This window comes from Onychostruthus taczanowskii, unplaced genomic scaffold (genome assembly GCF_017590055.1).
Source record: "Onychostruthus taczanowskii isolate IOZ18803 unplaced genomic scaffold, ASM1759005v1 scaffold353, whole genome shotgun sequence".
Lineage (NCBI taxonomy): Eukaryota > Metazoa > Chordata > Aves > Passeriformes > Passeridae > Onychostruthus > Onychostruthus taczanowskii.
This window is the reverse complement of record NW_024500939.1, coordinates 33,212-43,090: the sequence shown is the minus strand read 5'-3', so window position 1 is coordinate 43,090 and position 9,879 is coordinate 33,212. Positions and strand designations below refer to the sequence as shown.

General features: G+C 71.3%; 1 protein-coding gene across 8 annotated transcripts; it reads right to left on the bottom strand.

Moving 5' to 3' along the window:
* Window positions 1-876: 876 nt before the first annotated feature.
* MAPRE3 (microtubule associated protein RP/EB family member 3) lies at window positions 877-7,615 on the bottom strand. 8 transcript variants are annotated; one of them, XM_041411365.1, is made up of 8 exons: window positions 7,491-7,575; window positions 5,337-5,489; window positions 2,747-2,874; window positions 2,516-2,661; window positions 2,184-2,385; window positions 1,481-1,632; window positions 1,253-1,405; window positions 877-1,031 (listed from the first exon to the last, which is right to left on the bottom strand). In XM_041411365.1, exons 2-8 carry the CDS (start codon window positions 5,342-5,344, stop codon window positions 963-965), a joined length of 858 nt encoding a protein of 285 aa, XP_041267299.1. In that variant the 5' UTR covers window positions 5,345-5,489; window positions 7,491-7,575; the 3' UTR covers window positions 877-962. The 8 variants fall into 8 exon arrangements, with proteins under 8 accessions (XP_041267299.1, XP_041267298.1, XP_041267304.1 ...); XM_041411364.1 differs by lacking the exon at window positions 7,491-7,575 and adding an exon at window positions 5,867-5,971; XM_041411370.1 differs by lacking the exon at window positions 5,337-5,489 and having other exon boundaries at window positions 2,516-2,602; window positions 7,491-7,615.
* Between the last annotated feature and the right edge of the window lie 2,264 nt (window positions 7,616-9,879).

Sequence of the window (9,879 nt, the reverse complement as noted above, 5' to 3'; positions counted from 1 at the left end):
CTGAACCGACATCTCTCTCTCCCGTTCCGTGGCCTCCCGCTCCGCCGGGCTGCCAGGCCGGCGCTCGCTCTGCCACGGGGGTCCCGGGGCCGCGAGGGTCCCAGCGGGGCGAGCGGCACGCGGCACGCTGGGCCAGCCCCCGACGACTGGGCGCTCCTTCTCCCTCTCACCGCGGGCACGCAGGACGCCGGGGCGGATGCGGCGCTCGCTCGCGCCAGGGGGACAACAGAAATAAATATGGGGAGGGGGTGGCGCGGGCCAGGCCCCGGCGCGGGGCCACAGCCCGTCGCCTGATCGGGATCTGTTCGGGAGCTGGTTCTGTTCAGGATCAGGATCTGTTCGGGATCCATTCAGGATCTGGTTCTGTTTGGGATCCATTCTGGATCGGGATCTGCTTGGGATCCATTCAGGATCGGGATCTGTTCGGGATGGGGATCTGTTTGGGATCCATTCAGGATCGGGATCTGTTTGGGATCCATTCAGGATCAGGATCTGTTCGGGGTCCATTCAGGATCGCGATCTGTTTGGGATCCATTCAGGATCGGGATCTGTTCGGGATGGGGATCTGTTCGGGAGCTGGTTCGTTCAGGATCCGCTTCTGTTCAGGATCCGGTTCCGTTAGGGATCTGGTTCTTTTTGAGATCTGGATCCGTTCAGGATCCGGATGTGTTCGGGATCTGGTTTAGTTTGGGATCAGGTTCTGTTCAGGATCTGGTTCTGTTCGGGGTCTGGTTCTGCTCAGGATCGGGATCCATTTGAGATCTGGATCTGTTCAGGAGCTGGTTGTGTTCAGGATAGGGATCCCTTCAGGATCTGGTTCCATTTGGGATCCGGATTCTGTTCTGTTCAGGTTCAGGATCTGTTCGGGATGCCCGCGTGGCGTGTGGCGGTGCGGGGCGAGGCGCGGGCTCGGCCCTCCGATGTCTGTGGTGGGGGCGGCGCGGGGCGGGCGCGGGCCGGGGCTAGTACTCGTCCTGGTCCTCTGGCGGCTGCTCCTCCAGCTCGTCGTCCTCCGGTGGGGCAAAGCCCTCCTGGGGGGGGAAGCGTGGCAGCCGTCGGCACAGGGGTGGCACGGGGTGGGCACCCCGACCTCCACCTGGCGTGGCACCAGGGCTTTGGCAAAGCCCAGCCCTCTCCTGGCACCCAGGGAGTGAACAAGGCCGAGACACCTGGCGGGGAAGGGGTCCCTGCCCTCCCAGGGAAGTCCAGGGAGCGGGACAGGGACGTGGGCTGCCCGGTGCCCGGCCCTCACCTCCGTGGCATAGAGGACGCTGACGATGCCGGTGATGATGGGGCTGTTCTCGTTCTCGTGCTCCTGGCAGATGAGCTCGATGTCCCGCAGTTTGCTGAAGTAGAAATCCCGCTCCTTCTCCAGCCCATCCACCGTCAGCTTCAGGTCCATCAGCTGTGCGACACAGCCAAAGCCTTCAGCCCCCCAAGCCCGCGGCGCCCCCGGCCCCCCGGCAGGACCCCTCCCCACCTGCTGGTTCAGCTCCAGGATCTGCGCGTCGGCCTCGGTGCCGCCGTTGCGGGCGGCGGGCGAGTTTTTCCGTAGGATGCCGCTGGGCACGTTGCCGAGGCGGGCTGGGTTCGGGGTGTTCTTGGGGCCCGTGGGGGAGGTCCTCTGGGGGACTTGACAGCACACGGGGACCAATGGGTTAATGCCGGCTGGGGGGGCTGCCAGCAGGGACCCCCCGTACATCGAGTGGGGGGCAGCAGCAAGGGCAGGCAGATCCCCTGTGCAGAGCTCAGGCTCTCCCAACTTCAGCCTCCCCCCCTGCCTCAGTTTCCCCTGGCAAATCTTGCCCCCAGCCCTCCAAGGGTGCTCGAGGCTCGTTTGGGGTTCGGCATGGGATCCGAGGAGGCCCCAGACCCTGACAGCTCCCACTGGGCCAGCACAGGGAGCCCCCAGCGCCCACGGGAGCGGCACAGCACGGGGGGGACGGCAGCCAGGGGAGGGCTGGGGTGACAAACCAGCCCGGGCCGGGCTGAGCAGGCAGGTGGAGGCAGCAGGATCCCCGTGCTCCGCCGCCCGGCTGTCCCTGCAGACCCGCCCAGACCCCCGCGGCAGGCAGGCAGGGCAGGCAGCAGAGGGGGCGCAGGCAGGGGCAGGGGGACGCCTGGCCGTGACCAGGGGTGCAGAGGGCGGGGGGCAGCGCTCGCTGGGGGGCCCCGGACATTACCTGCAGTGCCAATGGGTTTCTTGGGTTTGTTGTAGATGTGATCACCTGGGTTAGGGGGGGGCGCGACGTCCTGGCCCTGCCGCGCCAGCAGCGGGTTGTACTCCTTCCCGTCGTAGTTGGCGTCAAAGAACTTCTTGAACCACTGGATGAACTCAAAATTGTCCTGGAACTTGCCCTTCACCAGCCGCTCCACCGCGATGATCTGGGGGCACACCGAGGCGCCGGTGGGGCCGCGCTCCAGCCTGGCCCCGGCCCAGCAGGGACGCGGGCACAGGGCAGCACGGACCCCAGCGGGGTGACCTCGCTGCCCCCCGCCGTCCCCAGGGACCTACTTTGTCCACTCCCATCTTCTTGAAGGCGGCCTGCAGCACCTTGAAGTTGTGGATGTACTCGTGCTCCAGCTTGGCCTGGAACTTCACCTTCCGCAGGTGCACGCAGCCGGGGAACAGCATGTCCATGAACTGGCAATAGGCGGCCCCTGCGCCGGCCCAAGCCACGGTCACGGGGGGCTGGGGGCACCCTGACAACGCGCCCGTGTCCCCCACGCCGCCCCGCAAGCCCACCTGAGCAGAGCTGCTCGATCTTGGTGTAGTTGAGCTGCAGGGAGTCGTTGACCCAGGCCAGCATGTCATGGCGGCTCAGGTTCTCACTGGTCACCGACGTCGAGTACACATTGACGGCCATGCCCCAGCTGCCAGGAGACAGGGTCACACTGGCACCCCGGGCACCCCAGCCCCACACCAGGGCACTGGGACCCGGGGTGTCCATCCCAACTGTGCTCCAGCACCAGGGGCACTGAGACCCAGGATGCCCATCTCATCCAGACTCCAGCACCAGGGGCACTGGGACCCACTGTGCCCATCCCAATTGTGCTCCAACACCAGGGGCACTGGGACCCACTGTGCCCATCCCAACTGTGCTCCAACACCAGGGACAGCAGAGCCAGGCTGCCACCGTGCACCCTGTGGGACCCCCCCCCAATCCAGCTGCACCCCAGGGCATGGCAGGGAGGCATGAGGGCCCCCAGGAGCCCCGGTGTGACCCAGCTGGCCAGGTTCTCCAACACCAGGGGCACTGGGACCCAGGGTGCCCATCCCAACTGTGCTCCAACACCAGGGACAGCAGAGCCAGGCTGCCACCGTGCACCCTGTGGGACCCCCCCCACTCCAGCTGCACCCCAGGGCATGGCAGGGAGGCATGAGGGCCCCCAGGAGCCCCGGTGTGACCCACCTGGCCAGGTGGAGCCCTGCCCTGAACAGGGGTACCCAGGGTAGCCGGGTTTGGGGTGTTGGGTGGATACAGAGCAGGACGTGGCTCAGGGGGAAGGGGTCCCAGGACACAGGCACTGCCCAGGGGATGCCAGCACTGCCGAGGGCACTGCCCCTGTGCCCAGGGGCTGCTGCCCTGGTGAGCCCATGGGGCTCCGGGGGCTGGTGCCCATAAGCAGCTTAGGGCCCCCCTCTCCGGCCCCCGGTGCTGCCTAATCTGCCGGGATCGGGGTCCATTAGAGCAGGGCTTAGAGGGGCAACATCTGCCGGCAGGCAGCCTACGCCCAGATGGCTGGGGGCTGCAGGACCCCCCGGCTGCAGTCCCAGCACGGCAGGGCCCCAGCAGAGTGGGGGGCGCTGAGCCCCACTCTCACTGTCCTGCACAAAATGCTTCGGTGCAGCCGCCGAGGGGCGGCCCCGCCGCCCCTTCCCGGGAGCGGGGGTCCCGGTGCTCCCGCGGCCCCCCCCGCGCGGCAGCGGCGGCAGCGGCGGCGTTAATCCGCTTCTCTCCTGGGCGAGGGGGGCCGCGGGCCCGGGCCAGCTGCCAGGCGGGGGCAGGGGGGAGGTGCAGCCCCCCTAGCCCCCCTCCCCTAGCCCGGGGGAATGAGGGGGGCACAGCACAGCGCACATCTGCGGCTGCAGCAGCGCTGGGGGGCTGCGGGGCGCTGCCACCCCGGGGTGCTGCCGCCCCCCGCGGCCGGTTTGGGGGGCAGAAGGCGCAGTCCCCCCGGTGTGGGGTACAGCACCACGGTGACTCAGCACCGGCGATGTCGCACGGCCGTAGGCGATCGAACCCCCCGCCAGCTGAGCCGAACCGGGACCCCCGGGACCCCCGTCCCGCCCCGCCGTGTTACCGCACGCAGCCGCGGGGGGGGGGGGGGGGGGTTTTTTGCCCGCCGGGGGGGGGGGGGGGTCGGTATTTTTAGCCACCACCGCAGCAGCTGGAACCGAGCCCCCGCACGGCGAGGTGCGCACCGGCCCGCTCCCGGCACCGGCGACAGCCGCAGCCCGTCCCGCGGCACCGCGGCAGTGGGGAGCGGGCAGGGGTCCCCCCAGGGCTGTCCCCATCGTCCCCCCCTCCCCTGGCTCCGGCGGCGGAGCTGAGTCATGCGCGGCGCCGAGCCAGAGCCACGCGCACTGCGGTGCCGCGGCTGCCGGTACCGCCGCGCGGGGCACGGGGCTGCAGCGGGGCACGGCGAGGAGCAGCCCACACCCCCTGCCACCGCCGGCCCTTCCCCAAATAACGGGGCAGCCGCCGAAGCGGGGGATGCCCGCGGGACCCGCCAGGGCTCTGCGGCATCCTGCCTGCGGGGCGCTCCCGGGGGACGGGGCTGGGACCCCCGCCCGGTTCCCCGCCGGGATGAGCGGGGTGTCACCGCGCCAGCCGCACCTCGAGCCCCGCACACGTGAGAGCGCGGGGGCGAACCCTGACACGCGGGGAGCGCCGTGACCCACACCGAGAGCCCTGACCCACACCGAGAGCCCTGACCCACACCGGGAGCCCTGACCCACACCGGGAGCCCCGGCACGCGGAGGGAACCGTGATCCCACCGGCAGGAGCCTGACCCCGCCAGGCACCGGCGGCGGAGCGGGGACGCCGCCCGAGGCTCGCGGTGCCACCCGCCCGTCCCCACCCTCCCGAACGCCTTCCGAGCCCCCGGCGCAGCGCCGAGCACGCCCCGGTGTAATGACAGGGCAGCCGGGGCCCGCGGCACCGTCCGCCCCGCTGCCGCCCCGACGCCGGGTGATGGACGCGCCCTGGGCCGGTTTGCCGCCGGCTCTTGCCAAAAAACCCGAACGAAAATAAGAACTGAGCCCAGATTCCCGGCAGGCCGAGAGGAGAGGGGTTGTCGCCGGGCGCCCGGCCAGGCTGGGGGACGCTTACCGCTGCATTTTAATTGTCCGGGCGGCAGCTGCTAATCACGGCCCGACGGCGACCGAAGCCCCGGGCGTGCGTCCGTGCCCGTCCCGCGGCGCTGCCGGGGCGCACGCAGAGGTCGTCCGGGCCCGGTCCCACGCCGCAGCCCCCCCGGCCGCTCTGCCCAAACAAACGGGAGCAGAGTGAGGCCGCGAGGTGCCGGCGCGGCGGCCGAGGGCGGCACGGCGGGCACCGGGAGCTGAGCGGCGCGGCGGTGCCGGTGCGAACTGGGCCGCCGCGACTGGCGGCTTCTATTTTGGGAGCCGTCCCGGTGGCTTCTCGAGTGACAAGCACGCCAGGGGGGTGGCAGACAGCCCGGCGGGGGCTGCCGAGGATCCGCACGGTGGCACGGGCGCCAGCAGCGGGGGCCGCTCGCCCACGTCCCCCCCCCGGTGCCCCCCGGAGCCGCTTCCCCCCACCCCGAGCGGAGCATCCCCGCTGCGCTCCGCTGGGCACAGGTGGGTTTGCGGGGACCGGCTCCATCCCCAGCTCCGTACCGGCTGCGGCCACGGCGCCCTTGCCCGGTTCCCGGCGGCAGGGTCCGTCCCGGCCCGCGGCGCGGCCGTTCACGCACCGGGAGTGCCCGCCCGCCCCGATCCCCCGCCGCGCCCGCTCCCGCTAACCTAAATAACTCGGTACGGCGGCGGGAGCATGTGCAGAGCGGAGCCCTCCCCCCTCCTGAAATATTAATGCCGCGGATGAGCCGGGCCGGGCCGAGCAGAGCCGAGCCGAGCCGAGCCGAGCCATGCAACTGGCCCTGCTGGCCCGGCTGCTCTCCGTCGGGCGGGCGGTGCTGGCGGCGCTGCGAGGGCGCCTGGGCGCGCTGTGCTGGAGCCTGGCTCCCTTGTCCCTGTCCCTGTCCCTGCTCGGCTGGCGGGACTCGCCCCCCCGGCCGCAGCGGGAGCAGGAAGGGGACGAGGCGCCCCCGACGCCCACCAGCGTCAATTATCACTTCACCCGGCAGTGCAACTACAAGTGCGGCTTCTGCTTCCACACGGCCAAGACCTCCTTCGTGCTGCCCCTGGAGGAGGCCAAGCGGGGGCTGGCGATGCTCAAGGAAGGAGGTGAGTCCACGGAAGGTGGGTCTGGAGGGAACCGGGGAAGGGGGGCCCCACTGGACCAAGTGCCGTGGAAAAAGTTATCCCGGGTATGTCCCTTGTCCCGCTGCTGTGGGGCACTGATAGATGAGCCGGGCCGGGCCGAGCCGAGCCGAGCCGAGCCGAGCCGAGCCGGGCCGAGCCGAGCCGAGCCGAGCCGAGCCGAGCCGAGCCGGGCCGGGGACACGCTCGCACCCTCGGCCGGGACCGGGACAGCTCGCCCGTGACACGCCGCCGGGCAGGGCTGTCCCCGGAGTGTCCCCCAGGCGCGACGGGAGGCACCGCACGCGCTCACGACATCCCGGGAGCCCCGTCAGGGGCCCGGGCTGCGGGAAGATCCCCGGTGGGAGATGGGGCTGGACATCCCGGGAGCGGCGGGGAGCGCGGAGAAGGGCCCCGGCCCCATCCCGACACCGTCACCTTACCGGGGACACGGCCGTACCGGGACACGGCCGTACCGGGGACACGGCCGTACCGGGGACGCCGCCGCCGCCGTGCCGCCATGAGCGCGAGCACCGGGAGCGCGTCGCGCTCGGTGTGTCACGGTGACAGCCACCTGCCGCCCTGCACCATCCGCGGCACGGACCGGCGGCACCGGCAGGGCCCGAGCGGCGGCGGCGCGGGTCTCCGGGTGATGCCCGGTACCGGCAGCGGTGCCCGGTGCTGCGCGGGGCCGGAGCGCAGCCTGCAGCTCCCGGCGCGCCGGGNNNNCCGGGCCTTGCCGCCACCGGCCCCGCGGGCCCGCTCGGCCTCCGCCGCTCGGCCCGGCCCGTTCGCGGCCCGGCTCCAACCGCTCCATCCCCGGCGTCACCGCCCGAACCGGGCCCCTCACCCCCGGACGCTCCACGTCCGGAGGCCCCTCCGGCCTCGCCTGTCCAGCCCCGTTCGCGGCCCGGCCCCGCTCCATCCCCGCGGCCCCCCCGGCCGGTGCTGGCGGGCGGCGCGGCCGGTAAGGCGATGCGGCTGATGTCAGCGGCGCTGCCCGCTCCCCTCGTTGCCCCGCGGGCGGCCCCGCCGCACTCACCGCTCGGCCGCGGCCGCCGCCGCTCCGCTGCCCCCGCTCCGCTGCTCCGGGACCGGGACCGGGACCGGGCCGGAACCGCACGGGCCGACCGCGCCTGCGCCGCCCCCCCCGCGGGCGGTGCCAACCGCCTCGCCCCGCCCCCGCTGCCATGGCAACGGGCGCGACCACGCCCCCTTGGCTCATTGAAACGGGTTGGTCACGCCCCCTTCGCCATCGCAACGGGCCTGGACACGCCCCTCTTTGCTGCCATGGCAACGGGCATGGCCACTCCCCCTCCGGCCATGACAACAGATATGGCCGCGCCCCCGTCGCCATGGCAACGGGGCCGACCAACGCCCCCTGGTGGCGGGCGGTGGCGTCTGCACCCCCCGAACCCTCAGGGACCCCGAAACACCCCAGACCCCTAAACAGCCCCAGACCCTCTAAACACCCCCTAAACACCCCTCAAACACCGCCAGACCCCCTAAACACCCCCTAAACACTCTCTAAACACCCCTCAAACACCCCCAGACCCCCTAAACAGCCCCTAAACAGCCCCTAAACACCCCCAGACCCTTCGGGGACCCCCCTACACGCCCCCAGAGCCCTCGGGGACCCTCGGGGCCGTTCTGTGACCTTTCAAGACTCTTCCCGGCCCCCCCCACCCCGGTGTCCCCCAGGACCCCTCCAGGATCCCCCGAGCCTCCCCCGGGTCCCTCTGGAGCTGCCCAGGACCCCTGGGGGACCCTCCAGGGCTCCCCCCTCCGGGACACCCCCAGGGACCCTCCCGAGAGCCCCTCGGGACCCCCGGGCACCCCTGGGGACCCCCCTGTGACACACCCAGAGCCCCCAGACCCCCCTGAGCTGGGGTGACCTCGTGGTGACAGGGCCAGCTCTGTGGCCCCCCCCCCCCCGGTCTCGCCGTGTCCCCACTTGTGTCCCCATGTGCCCACACGTGTCCCCAGACCTTCACGCGTGTCCCGTGTCCCCCTGGGTGCCATCTCCGTGCCTGTCCCCACGCGTGTCTGCCCGTGTCCCCCCCATGTCCCTGTGTCCCCATGACCCCCTCAGTGTCCCCATGTCTCCCACCGTGTCCCCATGTCAGGGCTCTGTGTCCCTCTGTCCCCCCATGTGTGTCTCCGTGCTGTCCCGTGTCCCTATCGCTGTCCCCTGTCCCCCCTGTCCCCGTGCTGTCCCCTGTCCCCGTGCTGTCCCCCGTGTCCCCGTGCTGTCCCCTGTCCCCCGCTGTCCCCTGTCCCTGTCCCCTGTCCCCCGCTGTCCCCTGTCCCCCGCTGTCCCCTGTCCCTGTCGCTGTCCCCTGTCCCCGTGCTGTCCCGTGTCCTTGTTGCTGTCCCGTGTCCCCCGCTGTCCCCCGTGTCCCTGTCCCCCGCTGTCCCGTGTCCCCGTGCTGTCCCCTGTCCCCCGCTGTCCCCAGAGGCGCAGGCGGGGCTGTGAACGGTCTTTAATGAGCACACAACGGGCGGTTCCTACATCGGCCGTGCGACACCGGGGACACGGGACCCGCCGGGCGCCACCGCCCCGAACACCTACGGGACCTACGGGGAGGGCACAGGGGACACGGGGACACGGGGCTGCCACGCCCCGGCACCGGCGACACCGGCCCGGGGGCAGGGCTGGGCAGCCGGCAGGGAGGGGACAGCGGGAGGGGACACGGTGTCACCTGGGACCTCACCTGGAGGGGAGGAGTGACCTGGGAGGGACATGGGCCTCACCTGGGACCTCACCTGGAGGGGAGGAGTGACCTGGGAGGGACATGGGCCTCACCTGGGAGCTCACCTGGAGGGGAGGGGGACAGCGGGAGGGGACGCGGTGTCCCCTGGGACCTCACCTGGGGGGGGGGGGGGCAGCGGGAGGGGACACGGTGTCCCCTGGCAGGAGGAGTGATCTGGGACCTCGCCTGGGACCTCACCTGGGACTCACCTGGCAGGGGAGGGCTGGCACAGGTGTCACAGAGGTGGGACAGGGGACACCTGCCCAGGGGTTCACCTGAGCACAGGTGCAAACACCCCCTGGGCCTGTGCAGGTGTGACACAGGGGTGTGACACGGGTGTGTGACCTAGGGGTGTCACCTGGGTGTGTGACAGATGTGTGACCCAGGGGTGATCCAGGTGGGACAGGTGTGTGACCCAGGTGGGTGACACTGGTGTGTGACCCAGGTGTGTCACCCTAGGGGTGTGACCCAGGTGTGACAAAGGTGTGTGACCCAGGTGTGTGGCACTGGTGTATGATCCAGGTGTGACTCAGGTGTGACCCAGGGGTGTCACCCAGGTGTGTGACACAGGGGTGTCACTCAGGTGTGACACTGGTGTGTGACCCAGGGGTGTGACCCAGGGGTGTGACACTGCTCACTGTGGGGCTGGGGGAGCTCTGGGGGTGGGGGGCGTGTGGG